The sequence below is a fragment of the Chelonoidis abingdonii genome, chromosome 17 (assembly GCF_003597395.2).
Source record: "Chelonoidis abingdonii isolate Lonesome George chromosome 17, CheloAbing_2.0, whole genome shotgun sequence".
NCBI classification, from domain to species: domain Eukaryota; kingdom Metazoa; phylum Chordata; order Testudines; family Testudinidae; genus Chelonoidis; species Chelonoidis abingdonii.
Genome location: NC_133785.1, coordinates 13,742,284 through 13,761,026, shown reverse-complemented (window position 1 = coordinate 13,761,026; position 18,743 = coordinate 13,742,284). Strand labels below are relative to the sequence as shown.

Genomic DNA, 18,743 nt, shown 5'->3' with positions numbered 1-18,743 from the left:
AAACATTACCTATAAGGGAAGACTGAAAAAACTGGGTTTGTGTAGTCTGGAAAAGAGAAGACTTGTGGGGGGGAACATGATAAAAGTTTTCAAGTACATAAAAGGCTGTTACAAGGAGGAGGGAGAAATATTGTTCTTGTTAACCTCTGAGGATAGGGCAAGAAGCAATGAGCTTAAAATGCAGCAAGACCAGTTTAGGCTGGACATTAGGAAAAACTTCCTAACTAGAATAAATTGCCTAGGGAGGTTGTGGAATCTCCGCCATTGGAGATTTTTAAGAGCAAGTTAGGCAGTCACCTGTCAGGGATGGTCTACATAATACTTAGTCTTGCCTTGAGTGCAGAAGACTGGACTAGAAGATGTCCTGAGGTCCCCTCCAGTCCTATGAGCCTCTATAAGGACAGTGGTTTTGCTTCCAGCACTTTCCTTAAAGCTGGCAGGCTGTGAAGGTCATGTCTATTGGGCCCTTTCTGGACTGAAATCCACACAGTTTCTAGGAGGATGGTTTCCACAAAATAGGTGTTAAGCCTATTCCATGTGACCCATGCAAGAACTTTCCCAGGAACAGAGAGTAGGAAAATGCTGTGGGGATTACGACAGTCTGCCCTATTACCCTTACGCTTACAGAGCTGGCAATGTTGGTATCCTTGACATCTTGTGGCACTGACTCTTGCTGCCAGATAACGCAGAAGAGCCATGTGACTTGCCTTGAAGTGTGGGTGGCTTTTATAGTTCTCTTCTGGAATGCAATTTGATCTAGGTGTTTTACCTTGTGACACCTACTTGATCATTGTTATGGTCCAAGACAGAGGTAGGCAACCTATGGCATGCGTGCTGAAGGTGGCACGTGAGCTGATTTTCAGTGGCACTCACTGCCTGGGTCCTGGCCACCGGTCTGGGGGGCTCTGCATTTAATTTTGAATGAAACTTCTTAAACATTTAAAAAACCTTATTTCTTTACACACAACAATAGTTTAGTTATATATTAAAGACTTATAGAAAGAGACCTTCTAAAAATTTTAAAATTTATTATTGGCACACGAAACCTTAAATTAGAGTGAATAAATGAAGACTCGGCACACCACTTCTGAAAAGTTGCCACCCCTGGTCTAAGATAAGGCAAGGTGTTGAACACTACATATAAAATTAGTTTTACTACAAAAAGCCATAGTCTTGAGAGATAATTTTCAAAAAAGAAAGAATTATTTAGTTTTTATAACTAACAAAATAACATGGAAAAAGTAAAGGTCTGATACTTGGAATGCATTTCTAAGTTTCCTATTGTTAGTTCTGTTGTGGACTTGACCTACTTTACTAAACCTCAGCATAAAATATTTTGAAGTTTGTATTATAATTTGTGTATTCATGGTTGCTTCTATTTTTACAATGGCATGTTGAACAGCAGCCCGTGGGGGGTACACTGTACAATTACAATGCAGTACAATACACTCTCCAATGAGTCTCGAGTGATTCATGATCCTTGTGTGTCTTTTGCAAGATATTAATCCCTACGGAAGTAAAACAATGGAAGAAAGACTATACATTGTGGAGCATCCAACAATAAAATGAACTCAACTTGTATGTTACAATCCAGGAAGAGGCTTCAACAGGTCCTAAGGGGAAACCTCTGATGTTCAGTTTAGAATCTAACAGAAGTCTATGCACAAGTGTTATCCCACAGAAACAGAACATATTTACTCAGATGTATAAATCTCTTCATGTCTGTTTTCTTTTTATAGAATGATTAAGGTAAGGAAGCAGAGAGGATTATATGATGATGGCAATAACCACTCTTGCATTTGGAACGCTTACAGAGAACTTCAGGTTTTATCAGTTTTTCAGCAGATTTTTCCCATCAAGACTGGGACACAAAAGTTAAGTCTACAGAGATGATCAAATTTTCCAAAAGACTGAGAGTAAAGGTAACTGGCTCTCATGTCAGTTTATAGGACATAATGGTAATTTCTCTGCCAGTAAAGTGAAATAAACAAAAGTGCAAATTATATAAAACACAGAATACAAAGGTAATTTATAAGCATCTATTTTATACACATTTAAGAGGCTCCTACAGCAGAGTTTCAAAGAGAGGTCTCTTAAGATAATAAGCACTGAGTCCTCAATTCAGTAAAGCACTCCAGTGCATGCTTGAGTCCCACTGACTTTATATGCATGACTTCAGTGGGAATTAGCCTGTGCTTTAATATTTTGTTTAACAGGGCTGGGATTTCTCACATGTTTAAGTGCTTTCCAGAATTAAGACCTTAAGGGGTGTACTGTACAGTGTGATCCTGTGTACACAAATGATGACTCCTCAATGTATGACAGTGAAGTTTACTACATAGTCAGGGTCTGCACAGGATAATAGTAATAATCTGGGTAAAAAATAAACTTCACTTGACTCTTATACTTTCCACCAGCTGTATTTGCCAGCTATGAACAAGATAAACAAGAAATACCATGCAATGCATACATAATAAGATGATGACAGAATCTTAGCTATACTATACCAAACCCTGAATTTTCTCTTCTTGTAACTTTTTCCAACTGGTCTGATGTGGCATAGCAATTCTTATGTCTCACATCATACTTCTCTTGATTTTGTATTTAAGACGACAAACTGCCAATTTCAAAATTCAATTTAACTAACTAAACAAAAGCCTTTGAAAGCAATGTGCTTAGACTTTTCATATTAATTCCGCCAGTACCATATATAAACACATGTGTGTCAAATACTGCAATCCTCACTCATGCAAAAGTTCCAACTGCATGAGAAAGGACTTCAGAACTATCCAAATTAGGCTGCAATATACTCCACCATCTAGACTGAATTTACAGAAAACAGGAAAAGGAGAATCATTTCTTTCAGGCTGTCTATATTTTGACTAATTACTTTCGAGTCACTCATGGGACATGAGAATTGCTATGCCACATCAATAGTCAAACTAGTCCAGGATCCATCAGAAGAACATGCAAGAAACTAGTTAGTGCCACTGCAGTTTGCTTCCTACCCGTCCAAGGGAACACTGAGGCTGCCCTTTGATCAGGACAGACTGTAAAGTGACAGTCTAGCCCCATATAAAGTCAGACAATTTCAAAGTTTTTAGCAGTCCAATTTTAAAACAGGTGATTTATGAAGATGCTTAAACTAACAGCAAACCGCTCAACTGCTTTCACTTCGTACCTAATACACTGAAATACTGTTTTAAATACTGTCATCTTTATACAGCAAGACCTAGTTGACTAATATGAATTTCTAGTTTCATTTTTTTTTTGTAGTGAACGATTAACAGTATGCATGGTGTGCTCTCTCCATGATATTGCACAGAGCTTTTAAAGTTACTGTTGTACAATATATCAGTTCTGACTGTGCCTCAGATCTCTCTCTCATGCTTGTCTTGTTTAAGTCAGAAGATACATACACTGTAAGCAAAAGTAATTAAAAATAAACTGAGACTGTGAACTATGCCCTGGTTTTCAGCAAATTGCAGCAGTGTTCAGCTTTAACCACACTGACTAAAAAACAATTTTATCATGCTGTTGAAGGATTACAATAAATAAATGATCTCACTATTTCCATAAATAGATGACATAATTCATCACAAAACCACTATTTCTAAAACAAGAAATAGCCTGGGCGCATTTTCCAAAATGAAATGGGTACATTTCCTGAATCACTCATCCTTAAAGAGGAATTGCTGGTGTAAGGATCCAGTGAAGTAGAACCTGGCCTGCAGGGCTCTGGGTGACTGACACTCCCACACTGCCACCTGGCTGCCATGATCAATGTCCTATAAATGCTGGCAGACTAGAGGCCACAGGAAGTGCTGTTCACAGAAGACCAGATTGGGAGCACCTCCATGACTTCCAATTGGTCCAGGCACACTATTTACACAGGAAGGCGTTCCAGGAAGCTGCTGCTTCTTTTTCACTTGGATCCTCACCTTCTTCCAGCCCTGTCCTAGCCTTCCCTGACTGCAGATACCCGGATTCCGACTCTCATCTCTGATTACAGGCTCTGACTCGAGAGTGACCTCTGACTTCAGTTCTGACCCTTTGCTCTGACTCCTGGCTCAGCCTCAGTTTTGGATTCCTGCTCCAACGGCTAGGCCTGACTGCCCACAACCCAGTGCTGGGTACTATACAATAAATGGAGCCATTTTTATTAGAAAATTTATCCTGATTTTCTTCATATCTGTTTGTTACTAATAAGCAGTGCCAAATAGTTAGGATAAATACATTTCAAACCACGAGTCTGTTTGCTTTGACTGTTCACTAATTATTAGCAAAGTTGGATTGGTCCCCTAAGAAACGTAATATTGTTTCTGCTCCCTGATTGGTTGACAAACATTTAAACAGGATAAAGGCATGCTGAGTATAAACTTTAATTGGTATAAATGATTATACACACTAAAATCTGTGAAGCATTCAGGAAGCATCACATCAGCCAATACATGATTGCGGCCAAATGCATAATTCTTTCCATGAGGGAAAGTAGTCCTTCCTGTGCCAATCCATTTACATCATAAAAAGATGAGATTTGATTACGCTTCTTTTAACAAAATCTCCCCCTTTTTTTTTTCTTTTTTTTTTTGCTTTTAAGTGACAAGTGGAGTTATTTGAAGCAAATTAAGATTAGGGTGGCCTAATAGAAATCTTTAGCATCTAGGAATTCTGAATTATGGAATACAGCTGTGAATGGCTGACTTTCAGACACGTCTGTGTTATTTCTAACAAACAAAAAACTGTCTATTGAGACCACTGCATACCCTGATGCCCAATACTGTGTCACTGCTTCCTTCTATTCCACTGTCTTTAGCCATCTATTGTCTTATACTTCGTTCCTGCCCCAAAGAGTTTATAATCTGTCTTTTTGTTCTATGTCTGTTCAGGACCTAGTACAGGCGGGTCCTGGTCCATGACAAAAGTTTCTAGCTGCTATGACAATACAAATAATAGCAATAATATTGGGAAAGGTAGCCACCTTCCACTTTTTTGAGTAGGTAGGGGACAAATCAGGTGAAAGCTTTCACATATATACACGTACTTCTTGAATGTGGCTTGTAAGCAATATTTCAAAAGTTGTAAGGGGTGATGGAAAGAAACCCAAAAATCAAGGACTCTCACATTTCTATGATAAGTAACTTTCCGTTATCCCAGAATCACAAAGAGCTTTTGTTTGGCCTTAGCACACAATCTTTTATCCTACCGCAGAGGGGCCTCCAAAGACAGATAATCAATCTAAGCTATGTTGTAGTTTACAAAGACCTACAATATGCGGTGGAATCTTTCCTTTTCTTCTTGAGATAAATAATAATAAAATACATGGTGCGCACAATAGTAATAACAATTGCTTTTGAAGTACTTCAGCATTTTTAGAAAAAGAAAATCAATTTAATAACACCCAGACAATAGCATAGTCAGGACATTCAATTTGCTGTACTAATGGTCCATCTTTGCTACATCAGCATGTTCTGAAATTAAGGAGACTCGGTTAAAATTCTACAAAATGTTTTATATCCCTGTAGATGACAGAGCTGAAGAAACAGATAAACTGTCAACACTATTATGCCAGGATGCAGCTCTCCATTTCCCCGTGGCCTGTTGTCAGAGTGCCCACTTTATTTCACTTTTGTCCTTAAGCTTGTTTACAGACAAAATAAAAGAACCTAGATTAGAAACTTTCATTTAGCCTTGTGAAAAGGTGGGTGAGAGAAGAGCATGCACCTCCGTTATTTATGAAAGGGCCCCAAAGGTATTCTATGGAATTAAAGTTTAAAAGTACACAGCTATTCATCTCATGCACAGCATTTAACATGCAAAAGCTTTTTGGTCAGCTGTATTGCTTACTGCATTTTTTTTTAGTAAAACAAAACACAGTATTATTAAAAGCAGATATTATATATTTATTCACTTGATAGAGCTGATGTTTTAAACTGTTAACTTAAGGCCAGAAGCTGGGGCTGGAGGACAGGGGATGGATTGCTTGGTAACTGCCATGTTCTGTTCATTCCCTTTGAAGCATCTGGCACCAGCCACTGTCGGAGGACAGGATACTGGGCTAAATTAACCATTGGTCTGACCCAGTATGGCCATTCTTATGCTCTTATGTTAAATGAAAAAGCTTTATTTATAGCATTGACAAATCATTTTATTTAACAAAGCATAACGCCTCATATCAGTAACTGCCCTATAACTATTGATCCTATAATATGTACTTTTAAGTGCCATGTAATTAAGGAGTAATTATTTGGTTACTTCTGTCTGCTAATGTGGGGTATTACTGTGAAATCTAAAACCCAGAAAGTTTCAGAGTAATTAATCTTTGAGTTTCTTGTTAATCTACAAAGCTGTAGAAATGTTGCTTGTCACATGAAGCAGCTGCAAAAGTTGGCACATAAATGTTTATAGTTTCAAAGTAAAAATGAGGTGATAATTAAATATTTACTTGATTTGTTTTTTTCAACGAGTCTGTCCAGACAATACTTCAAGCAGTAATTGCTGATAAGGGTTTCAGCATCATGGACAGTCCTTTGGAACTAGGAGTAAAGATTCCATTACACTATTTCCTGACTTTTGTATTGTTTAAGTGGTTGCCGACACAGATAAAGAATGTCTTCCAAAGCCAGAGTTGCAATGGTTCACAAGGAAGGAAAGAGTATAGAGAAAATATTTCCCTTCCAAACAAAGAGCAAAGCACAATTTTCACAGAACACTCAATAACAATAGGAGCAAGATAGACAGCCAATGTGCCAACACATGTACTACATCTCCAACAGACAGTGGTCTACAGAACAAAAGGAGTGCCTAGACCACAAGCTATTGCCACGAATGCTACTCTTAGCTACAAGTGTAGGCCAGCAGCAGATCTTCCACACTTCTGAAGAACAGCAAACATGCTTCATAGTATTTCCATCTTTCTCTCCTTCCATCCACCTCAAACCTGATAGGAAGAACCTGGCCAGCAGAGTTTTGGTACCCCTTCGTTGCACCAGCCAGGATAGCTATGGTCCTTGAACTTTACTGGAGTAAGTTTTAAGAAATTGAGAACACGTATACAAAAATAAAGAAAAAATGGGATTAACACATCTACCATAGTGTGTAATGCTTTAAAACTGTACATGGAGTGCTGCAGTTCAGTGAATTTAATGCTTCCCTTTCCCTTTCCAGAGACTGAATGTGCCAAAACATCACCAAATGAAGGCTTTGAAACAGAGATGGTCCAGAAAATAAAAATTATTTGATCCTTCTGGCTTCTTGCGAGTGCTGCCCCAATACATGTGGAAAATAAGTAACCTGGCAAACAGCGAGCCAAGAAGATGATATCCAAACCTAACACAGGCTCTGATTCAGGAAAGCATTTAAGCATACCATTGATTTCAGTGGGACTTTAAGCATGTGTTTAAATGCTTTCTTGGAGAGGGTGCCAGAGAACACAAATTGAAATGAATACTGGTATTAAAAACACCCAAAAAATCCAATACCACTTTTTTTGAGATGCTCAGATACAATGATGAGGAAGGCTATATAAATACCTAGATACAGATAGATACATGGACAGACAAGAGGGGGGATATGTGGGGAAGTGAGATTAAACATTTAGATAATTTGGCCTTCTACAATGTTTTCCACCCCTATGTAGGAACTTACTTGTTACCCTCTTGTTAACTTTTATCATTTCAAAATCTCCTCAGTATCATATTCATTAAGCTGGTAGTCCTCTTTGCTCTGAGTTATTATTATTCAATCGATACCCAGCATGACATTAGAGGGCATGATGCTGCAAGAAGTTCTGATTTTCAGAGGAGGGATGAATTGTCCCTACATGGTCATTGGAAATGCCATGGCACTTTAACAAGATTAACTAGTTGCTATGTTTCATCTCAAGGAAAGCTGCTTTGAATTCTTGCTGAAAGAAAGGCACTGGGATCATATTACTTATGGACAGAGAACTATTGTCATCAGTAGCTTACTGAGACAAACTTGAAGAATTTTGTTTTTGTCTTCTTTAAAAACAGTTTTCCATACAATTATTTTCTTTTCATACATTTTAAGTTGTACTAGTGTACACAGCTATCAATTATTGACATAAAGTTTCCTACCATATATTTTAATATAGTAGTGGGAGCAACGACAGATAACAAAAGCATGTATCTAATTCACTTACTGCTTCAGCTGGCATGCAGAAGTTATCCTTGGGAATCAAACAGGATGTTCTTTGAACAGGGCCAGCTCCAGGTACAGCAAGCTGTTGCTTAGGGCGCACCATGGAAGGGGGTGGCACATCCGGCTCTTTGGCGGCAATTCGGTGGCAGGTCCCCTAGTCCCTCCCTCCTTTTTTTTTTTTTTTGGCCGCTTGGGGTGGCAAAAATGCTGGAGCTGGCCCTGTCTTTGGAACAGGATCATTCAAGGCGCTGCTTACTGTGAGAAGGCATAACAACAAATACTATCCTTGTTAAGAATAATTTTGGTTGCATGTTGGAAAGCTGTTCTTTTGTATGAATATATTAAATAATTAGTGGAGCTTGATACACTTAGGGTTTTTTTTGGTTAGTTGGTTTTTTTTTGGCTGTGTGCTGTTAAGATCTGTTGTAATGAAGTGGCTGAACCTGAGAACAGTGGAGGTAGTTTGTATGAATATGAGAAAACTATGTAACAATCTAAACTCATTTATAAGGGGAAGTTCCAGGTTTTTAAAGTGTTAAGATTCTGTTTAGAACTATTAAAAAGGGAAATAAAGACATTAACAACTCCAGTGCCAGAATCATTCAAACAAAACACGGCGTGTTATTTAAATAGCATCTATCAGAAATACATATTAAGGATGAGAACGTATCTAAATATGTTTGGTGGGTTGGGTTTTTTTGTTTTTGTTTTTTGGGCATTGTAGATTTTGCATAAAACAAAAAAGAAAAAAAATATTCTCACAAGCAGTAGCAGTCCAAAAGCTCATTTAGAATAGCCTTTCCAAGGTAATAATGCTTCAGATGATGCACAAAACTAGTCTGGCCTCCCCAAATGAACAATATTGATTTCATGCCAGGAGCTCTCATGGATTAGCTGGAAACAGTCAAACATTCTAAATATTATCCAATAGAATTTACTGACTTTTACTTAAAGTATTATCAGTAAGAAGCAGATTTTCAACCAATTACTGATTGGAATATTTCTTTGATGATTATTAATACAGTGTTCTTATCAATGATTATACAGATCTAAGAAAAATTACCTTTTGCCTAAGGCAAGAAGATGTATAGTTTGAAAATAAAGGAGTAAAAGTGAAAATGTGTGTGCAAAAATGGGTTTTCATTCTCATCATTTAAAAAAAAAAGATTTTTATTGACACAAGAAAAAATGGCAAAGGATCCTACAAATAAGTTTATCATTTATGTTTACTGAATCTTCCCCTCTCTATGTGTGACAAGATGTAGCAGCTGCCACTAGATATGGCATATTATCATCATTTAACATTATTGGTGCATGGAAAAAAAAATCCTTTTTCAACAAGGTAATTAAGGTAGACACATGCTTAAGGTCCATTCTGAATTAGAGCCATAAGCATTTTCGTTGGGCCCATCACTTTCTACCACAATATCTAATTGACAAATAAGACATAAATGCTAGGAAAGATGAGAAGGTGGGGTAGAAAGTAGAACAAAAAGAAAGAGGGAGAAAAATTACAGCTCCGTCTCAACACACACCTTACAAATATCAAGATGGTTTTAGCAATCTTGTATAGCAGCACAGACAAGGTTTTCATCTCAGTGACTGAACATACTGGGGCACAATTTTAAGCAACATGTACTACATGCAAAACCTAAGCAAAGACTGAAAACTGGATTGTTTTAGTTTGGAGAGAATTTGACAATTTCAAAATTTCTTCCATGCAGGAACAGAGAAAATCAAAACATTTTTACAATTTCTCACAAAACCAAATTTTACAAAGTTGCAGTTTTAGTCACTCTCAACTTTTTTATATATTATATTTTATAATAAAAAGTTTGAAAAATTGAATTGAAAAGTCATACTGAAATGGAAAATCAGAATGTTCAGTTTCAAAATGCTTAAAATTGAATGTTCCGACATTGTTTTTATTCCAATTTTCCCTTTGAAATGAATTTTTGCCAAAGGGGACATTTCTGCATGTTTCACTTTCAGCAAACTGGCATATTTTTCTTTCAGAAATTTTGTCAGAAGATTTCCAACCAGCTCCAGTTAACATACAACACTTTTGAAAATGTACCCCATTTAATATTAAGGAAAAAGTTATTGTCCTGGAGCAGTGTGTTCTCTGCTAAAGACTCCTACTCAGGCTGGGCCTCGTGGCAGATTAGGGAGAAGAAAGTTCCCTAAAGCACATCTGTGAAAGTGCATCCTGACATGAAGCATCTGTGCTAGTTATCAGTGGCCCAGATATACTCCTTCCTCTGCACACAATGGCTGTTTGGGAATGTAGCGCAAGGGTTTGCATGGTTAACCAGCTTCCTTGACTGTTATGGAGAGATCCTCCCATATTGCTTATATAGGCGAGAAAGCGGTTCCTGATGCCTTTTCCCAATTCTCAAGAAAAAGTTCAACGGAGAGCAGGATTTAGCCTAACCTCATGATTTAAGAAAACAAAGCCTCAGCGGAGAACCAATGCTTCTAACAGAGCCCTGAGATTTCCTTTATAGACTAGAATTTGCTAGATATATCTAAAAGCTATCAGAAAACACAAGAAGAAAGACGAGATGCACTGGATAATATGGTTCATAGTTCTGGGAGGAAAAGCTTTTTGCCACAAGATCTAATAGTGCCATTTTACAAAGTGTATTTCCTTATTATTTCTAAGCATCTGACATGGCTTTTTAAAAATTTAGAGCTATTTTCATTTTGTATAGTCAACCTATTATATCCAAGCTGGAGATGAGAAGACTGGGGGGAAAATGCAACAAATGCTAATTCAGATTCAAAAGATAACTTAGTTTCAACCATTTGCCTCACCTTCTGTATTTGCTCAAGCAGCTAAATTTTATTAGGGTTGATCCTTGCAAAAAAGCAAATTTCATTTAAATGCTCAACTATTCATTGCAAGCAAATTTTAAACTATATATATAATTGTAATATTTGCAAGTGGGGCTATGTTGGTTAGTCTCATAAATCATCGAATCAGGGAAGAGAAACACCACTACATGATTTAATTAACTAGACAATACGGCATGAATTTTGAAGTTCATAAATGAAGTATTCACAACTAACTCATCACAGGCCATTAATACAGGTTGAAAACTGTACACAGACAGCTTTGAATAATTCTGAATAAGGAATAAAATGGAGGATTTTGCTTTCTTTTTACAAATACTTTGTAATTTGAAGAAACAACAACTGAAAAATAAATATTTTGTTTAAAATTATTAACTCAGCATAATCATATCCAAGTTATAGTCTGCTACTTCATATCAGAACACTACTACAGCTGCATGAATATTGGGGAAGTTACAAATATATGTTTACATATTTTAAAGACAAGCATTTCGATACAAGTTTAAATACAGGAATTTGTACAAGTTTGCTGTCTGGAATGTTAACAGAAATAGATTTTTTAGCAAATGTTAGAGAGAACATGTGGAAAGTGAATTTAAAATTCATAAACAAGATTATCTGCCACATAAGCCCAATTCTAAGAGTAACACTGAGCCAGTTAGGGAATAAAACATACCCTACGATAAATCTAATAAAAAACAGCTAACACTTTTAATACTCAAACTTCTGGCAAACAAGTTACTGTACAAATATTGTATTGGTCCCAGAATCATTTGGATAATAATTTCAACTGACAGATACATTCAAGAAAAATCATGATTTGCTTGTGGTTAATTTGGGAACAGAAAAATAGTTGAAAGTCTTGCCATTGAATAAGTTATTCACTATTAATTCTTTTCCATGTTTTAACAATAAAAACAGAGATCAGATGGAAAAAAAAAACTTGTTCTTATATAACTAGACATAATACATTAAAAGATTAGCCTGATCAACATGCACCTCAGAAAATTAGGGAAACACAAAATCAAAGGTCAAGTATGTCTATGTCTGAAGCGCATATAATTTCTCCTAGATGTAGTATGAAGGTGTTTCTTGAAGCATGCTGTTAGATATATAAAATATTCTGTTACATTTCAACTTAGTTGGCAATTGAGACGCGACCCATTCAATTATGAGGAGTACACATGCAAATGTTGACATTCAAGGAGATTTCTTTAACACAGTACATTCCTTTAGTCTAGTCACAGGTAAGGACATTGCCATATGAAGCAGCAACGTGACTAGGGCCAAAAATTAGTCCCAAGCAATTAACGAATATTATCTTTTCCATTATTTCCACTGAGAAAGGACTAGCTCCTCTTCTGAAGAAGATTATTGCTCTTCCTACAATATGCAAATGAAATCTCATGTCTGCATTCTTGAACAGATGTCATGCCTCTCAAAGGGTACTTGCAAAGGCACAAAAGCCACAAAAGATGAACTTTTTTCTCAGAGGGGGAGTTACAAAAGAGGTGAGCAAGGTTTCTGAAAAGGGGAATAGGACTTCAGATGCTTTTAGTCACTAATGGATATTCTCTGAATTAAAAGCTCTTAACCAGTGGGAAATGGCAAAGATGTGTGTCATTTTTCCCTACATGAAATGACAGTAATTAGCATAACATTTCCAAGACTATGCATAGAACAGAAAGAGTAAGACAGCCTCATAATCTTCCATTTTCTCTCTCCAATTGTTAATAAATGAGGTTTAGTTCATGTAAAAAGGAAAATTAGTATAGAAAATAAATGAAATTTAATTAGCGAAAGAAATGTGACTAAAAATCACACGTCAAAGCGTATTCAGCTATGTTAGGTACTATTCCATACATTGCTGAAACCCCAGGTTTCATTTCATATTAATCTATAGTACTCAGAGCTAATATGTGAATGTGCTCACACAACACATGGTACATAACACAACAGCGAAACTGACATACTAAATCCTTCTCAAAACATGGTTGTTTTTTCGGACAGCAAGGCTCAAAAACGAACAGCAAGAGAAAAGAAAACTACTTAACATTGGAATGCAATGGGTACAAGAGTCTTTTTCAGCTAGGAACTGCAAGAGGGCCCAGTACCAAGAGCATATTAATTGACAAGGTAGTTATGTTTGTTTGGCCAAATATCCTCATCAAGGTGTATAAAGCAAAATAGATATTTTAACTACATCTACTGTCAATTGCTAATTCTGTCCCCCACTCTGCCATACACAAAAATATAATTAAGTGACATGTCTCCTATTCTACCCATATAGTTTTTCACTTGCCTAACATGAGCCACAACACACAATACAATCGTCTCTGGCTCCTAAAAGCAGCATGCCATCACTGCATTCTTTATAAACATTTCAGGAGAAAATGACGATACTATTTCCATTTTTAATTATTTTTCTTTGAGGAAACATTATATAATCCTAAAAACATATCCTAGAGGTAATGATTTTCTTACTATATTTTTATCCTGAGAAGGTCATTAATACAGTGAAAGGCCACCTCCATCCCTAGACAATATCATATAAGTATCTTTTTTGTCATTAGAGAAACATCCCATCTATCTAAGTAAATTATTACAAAGACATTCAGGAAACTTTTCATTAGACGTACATTTATCATGGATAAAGAACATTCAGGTTTTCCATCAAACAGTGTCTGTATTGTACTTACCTTCCTGTCTGGCCAATTATACTTTGCAAATATTGTATCATATGTGTCGACAGCACCATCAGTGATCAGCATTATGGCCTGACTGCAAATACTCCCTTGTCCTGTGTGATTGAACTGTGAAAGGAAACAGTCATTTAAGTAACAGATTTAAGTGAGTAGATCCTATACAGAAGCTCTACTGAGCCCAGTGAAGTAGGTCAAAGAAATCTTCACATAATTTTTGTTATTTTTTATTATATATGTATTCATCTATTGTACTATACTTTGGTGTTTGTATATAATAAAAGAGGTACCATTTATTATTGTGTATCCAGACTGGTATAAACAGTAGCACAAACTCAGATAAATTAAGTCATTTCCCCAAGGTCACACAGGAAGTCAGTGCCTGAGCCAGTAATAGAACTCATATCTTGAATGTGAATCCAGTACATGCTTGGGGGAGAGCCCACCACCAAGACAACGGGAGATCAGTGTCAGCAAAAAGGTGAAATGGACTCAGTGCAAATGAAGAAGTGATCTGATCCTGAATTTTGCAAACCCGGAAGAGAGAGGCTGGAGGAAATGAATGCTTCAACACTGGAAGGAGAGAAACAACAACAATATGGAGAAAGAAATGATCATGCATAGACTTGCCGGACAACCAAAAGCTTTATTCCAAGGAGGAAATGGAATATTCCTTTCCTTTATTCCATTTATGCAAATAGAAACTGAAAGCCCAAAAAGGGAAATTAGTGGTGGTGAGCCACATGCAAATATATTAGTAGATGCAATGATACAGGATAAACATCAGCCACAAATGGAAAAAATATAGAGGACAAATATGAGTGAAACAACATCTGAAGAAAGTACTGGAAATAGGAATGATTTGTTGATTGAACATATAGAAGACATTGAGCACTGGCCAATGCTGCCAAATATGAAGACCAGCAAAGACTGTAGGATATAGTACAAGCACTGGATGAAGCTCTCAAGGAAGCTGTAAGACCAAAACCTGTTAACTAGTTGAATGATATAATTTATGCTACAGCAACAGTAGCAACTCAACAGTTTCACATCAAGGCAGTTGAGGATTTGAACCACTGGAAAACTCTCTATATTCAAGAACCTGCACGAAAACAAAGGTTAAACCAAAAGATTCAGCTTTTACGTCAAGATATCAGCCTAGTGAATAAATTTTAATATATAATTTGACAAGAAAACAGAAGTGAACGGCCCTGAGATGAAATATGAGCTGAATGAAAGATATGAGATTTGTGAAGGAACAATGCAAATAGAAACCGATCACTGAGTCATAGGTGTGGAATATATTCAGCACAAAGCTGTATCAAGAGAATAGACTCTTCACAAGATAACCTAAGAGATTCTTTAATCAGATCGACATTAAAAGCAGAATAGGAAAAAACAGAGAGCCAATAAATAATGTGGAAGAATATTAGTGCTCATGGAAGGAAATCTGGTCTGAGGACATACAATCTGCTGTCTGATTTGTTGTATTAAAAAAGTGAGAGAAAAATTTAAAAGCCACACAACAGAGGAATACATAGGAATGTCAATGACAGAAATAGATGAGGTACTGAGAAGAATGAAAAATCATAGTTCTAATTCAGATAGGGTGCATGGAGTCTGCCTGAAATGCCTCACAGCTCTCCATGATTATTTCCATGAACACTTAATAAATGTTTGAGAATGGAGTCCAAGAGAAAGACAGGGAGAATCATCCATATATTAAAAAAAATAAATAAAATTAAACTTCAAAAAAGGAAGGAGGCCACCGTGATCCTAATCACAAGTTTACCAACTATGTGGAAAGTTCTTATGGCAATTCTGGATAGTATTAGCATGAAATGGATGCTGCTTCCTGAACAAAAAGCTGAACAGTTCTCACAAAAGGCACAAAGACCACCTCAGGCTGAAGAGGACAAGACATGAACAGGATGTACATCCAACTACGTGACGGAGTGTCTGTTACAGCTATCCCCCTATTCCATTTTGTTTCTTACAGCTGTCCCCATACTCCATTTTGTTCTCCTACTGTGGCCACCCCTTCCCTGGCTGTTAAGTTGTTTACCAGGGCCACTGCCCTTCTCAAAGGGAGGGCCCCTTAAGTTGTTTACCAAGAGCCACTGCCCTTCTCAAAGGGATGGCCCCTTGTGCTAAGTGGGACACTGCCCTGTTCAAAGGGTTAGTCCTGTTATCACCTTGTTAACCTGGGCTCGGTGTGTAGGGTAGGCAGATGTCCAGAGCTGCAAGACCTATTGTGTTTTTAAGATCTTGGGCATGAGTCATAGACCTCATGTGCTTTTGAGTCACCTACTGCACAGGACTCTGCCCAGACATGTTCTCTGTGCTCACCTACAGTTTTTTCCCTGCCTCCTCTCCCTGTGACAGAGGGAAGCCAATCAAAAGTACTGGGGGAAACTGCCTGAGTTTGCCTTTAAAAACAGACATTTTAAAACTAAGATCAGAAAGGTTCCTGCACTGCTGCCTGGTCTGATCAGCCAGGGTTTCTGGGGGTCCTTTCTCCGCTCTCATTTTATTTTTGAGTGTACCCCGTTTTTTGGAAAAAAAAAACCCACGAAGAACAATTGCTGCCTGAGAGATTCTGATTATTGAGACCGTACCTAGCCTTCGTCTGATGTTCTTGTTGCTTTGCCTCTGCTGCTTCCTTGGGTGGTAAAGAAATCCCTCTGTGAAACTCTCGCTATACGTTCTATTTTTTATCATTTTTAGCTGCTGGCTCTGTCTCCCAGCACACAGACTCAAGCTAAACCTTGTCTGTGTCTTAAAAACCTCTCCTAAAACTCCGCGGCAACTTTGCTGCTAAAAATAAGTTTGTGCCGCTGCTAAGCTCTGCTCCTGTGGGCTTTGCCTTTGGGCTCTCTGCTTGAAAGCGCTGTATACCACTGCTGCAGCCATCCATCCCTTGGCTTCCCTTGGTAGCTGGATCCTGGTTGCACTACTACTCTGCCCTCTGGTAACTCCCACATAGCATAAGGATGCACCATAGGTTTTTTTTTTTAGTTTAATAAGTATAGTTTTGTTAAGATTATAGAGCTGTAAGTATCACCTGCCTGTTATCAGGTTTGCTGTTTGTTGCTCCGTATAGTTGCTTCTTATAGTTTTGCTTAGCATTGTGATATTGTTGTTTTGCCTAGTTGTTGTTAAGATTAGATAAGGTTTTTGTTGCTTCTCCCTCTGTATAACTTTGTCTGTTCTCCCCCTCTCCAATCCCCCCGTGCTTCCCCGTGTTCTCCCTGTTACAACTTCTTGCTGCTTCTCCCTCTGTGTATAAACTTTGTCTATATTTTTCCCCCGCTCCATCTCTCCCTGTGTGCTTAAAACCTCCTCTCTAGCCCGTTGTCCTTACCTTGCAGGGCTTCAGAGTGTCTGCTGCTTCCAGCCGCACTCTCCTCTCATTTCAGTTGCCACTAATCATTCACTCCCCGCCCCCCGTCCTGTTCCTTGACCCAGCTTTTAGTGGTACACTCTTGCTATCACAGCTTCACAAATTAAGTCAGTAATTTCCTACATTGCATAATTTCACTTATCACCCATATTGCTAACTATTTTGTATTTACATTAATACCATTGTGTTATTGTATATTAAGGCCACCAATCACTTAATACATTCTATCTAAGATGGTTTAACCATTTAATATATAAGCTAGCATTTTATTTGCATTTCTTTTTGGTACATTTGCAAAATTCCACACTGTATCTAGAGTTGTTCCTATATAAAGTTGAGTTGCTTATTGACTGTACTGTATCCCATTGTATGTCTGAACCCCACTTACTGTATACCCACTGTTAGAAACTCCCTCATACACGTTCAATTAAGACCCCCCCCCATCATTGTCTATTGTAAACACCCTATACACCCCATCCCTTCGTATTTTATTGTTAAATTCCCACCACTTCCTTTTTCCTTTAATAAAGAAATTAATTGGCACCCCTCCTGTGTGGTAATTGCTCCACAAGATCCCATATACGTGCTGGCAGGGACAGGAGTAATAGATCATCCGGTTGCAGTAACAAGCAATGGCCAAGTGTGCATCCCAGCCCAGAAAGCATAGAAGAAAAGAGAAAGCAAATCGCAAAAGAAAGACTCAAAAGATTTATGTAGAAACCAATGAAGGGAAGTGGTGGTGAAGGATCGTACCCCTCAGTGATAGAGGATTAACAAACTCATGGCTTATAGAAGAATATCTCTAAAGAGAATCAGAAAGCCTCAATATGAGAGCACAAGAGCAGTCATCCAGGTTTAATTATGACTGAAACAAAATTGACCAACAGAACTCCTCCCCAAACTGCAGAATGTGTTCCAAAAAGGAAGAGATGGTGGAGCATGTGCTGAGCCCCTGCATGAGCCTGGCTGGGAAAGAATATATGAACAGACACAACGAGGTTGCCAAGTGTCTGCACTGGAGCCTCTGTGGCAAGTTGTCATTTAAATGAACCCTGTGGAATTACAACCACTGATTTGCAAGCGCTCGAGAGAATGAAGAGGCTAAGATTTTATGGGAACTGGCAAGTTTCACAGACTGAATGCTGCAGGCAAACAGGCTGGACATAGTTGTTACAGAAAAGAAGACAGACAAGATCATGTTAATTGATACTGAGATAGCAGCAGCAAAAAAACCATAAAGGATAGGGAAGTATGAAGAACTCTGCCATAAAGTGGAATGATTATGGAAAATTAGAACATAGACAAACCCAATGATTATTGGAGCACTTAGCATGATCCCTAAGGGTGTGAATGAGCAGCTCAAGAACATGCTGGGAGCACAAGACATTATGGACAGTGACCTCCAGAAGACAACGTTAGTAGGCACTGTGAGAATTTTAAGGAAAGCCGAAGGAGAACAAGAGCACTGGAACATCTAAAATGCAGAAATTCTACAGAGGGTTCAAAAGAACTCCTGACTACACAAACCTATGGAGTCGCTTCATGGTCAGGACTTACTGGTGACTCAGGGGGTACATTTTAGACAATAGCTTTCTCCTTTTTATGCTTAAAGATCACGC

The 18,743-nt window shown here is 37.8% G+C and overlaps 1 protein-coding gene across 4 annotated transcripts in view; it reads right to left on the bottom strand.

Moving 5' to 3' along the window:
• The window catches only part of CACNA2D3 (calcium voltage-gated channel auxiliary subunit alpha2delta 3), a 733,714-nt gene that overhangs the window by 326,757 nt on the left and 388,214 nt on the right, over window positions 1–18,743 (bottom strand). For all 4 annotated transcript variants that reach the window (XR_004375600.1, XM_032794295.1, XM_075073101.1 and 1 more), the window contains exon 11: window positions 13,719–13,832. Coding sequence is in view for 3 of the 4 variants with exons in the window: in XM_032794295.1 (XP_032650186.1) it covers window positions 13,719–13,832 (114 nt within the window). In the remaining variant the exon portion in view is untranslated. The remainder of the gene's footprint in view (window positions 1–13,718; window positions 13,833–18,743) is intronic.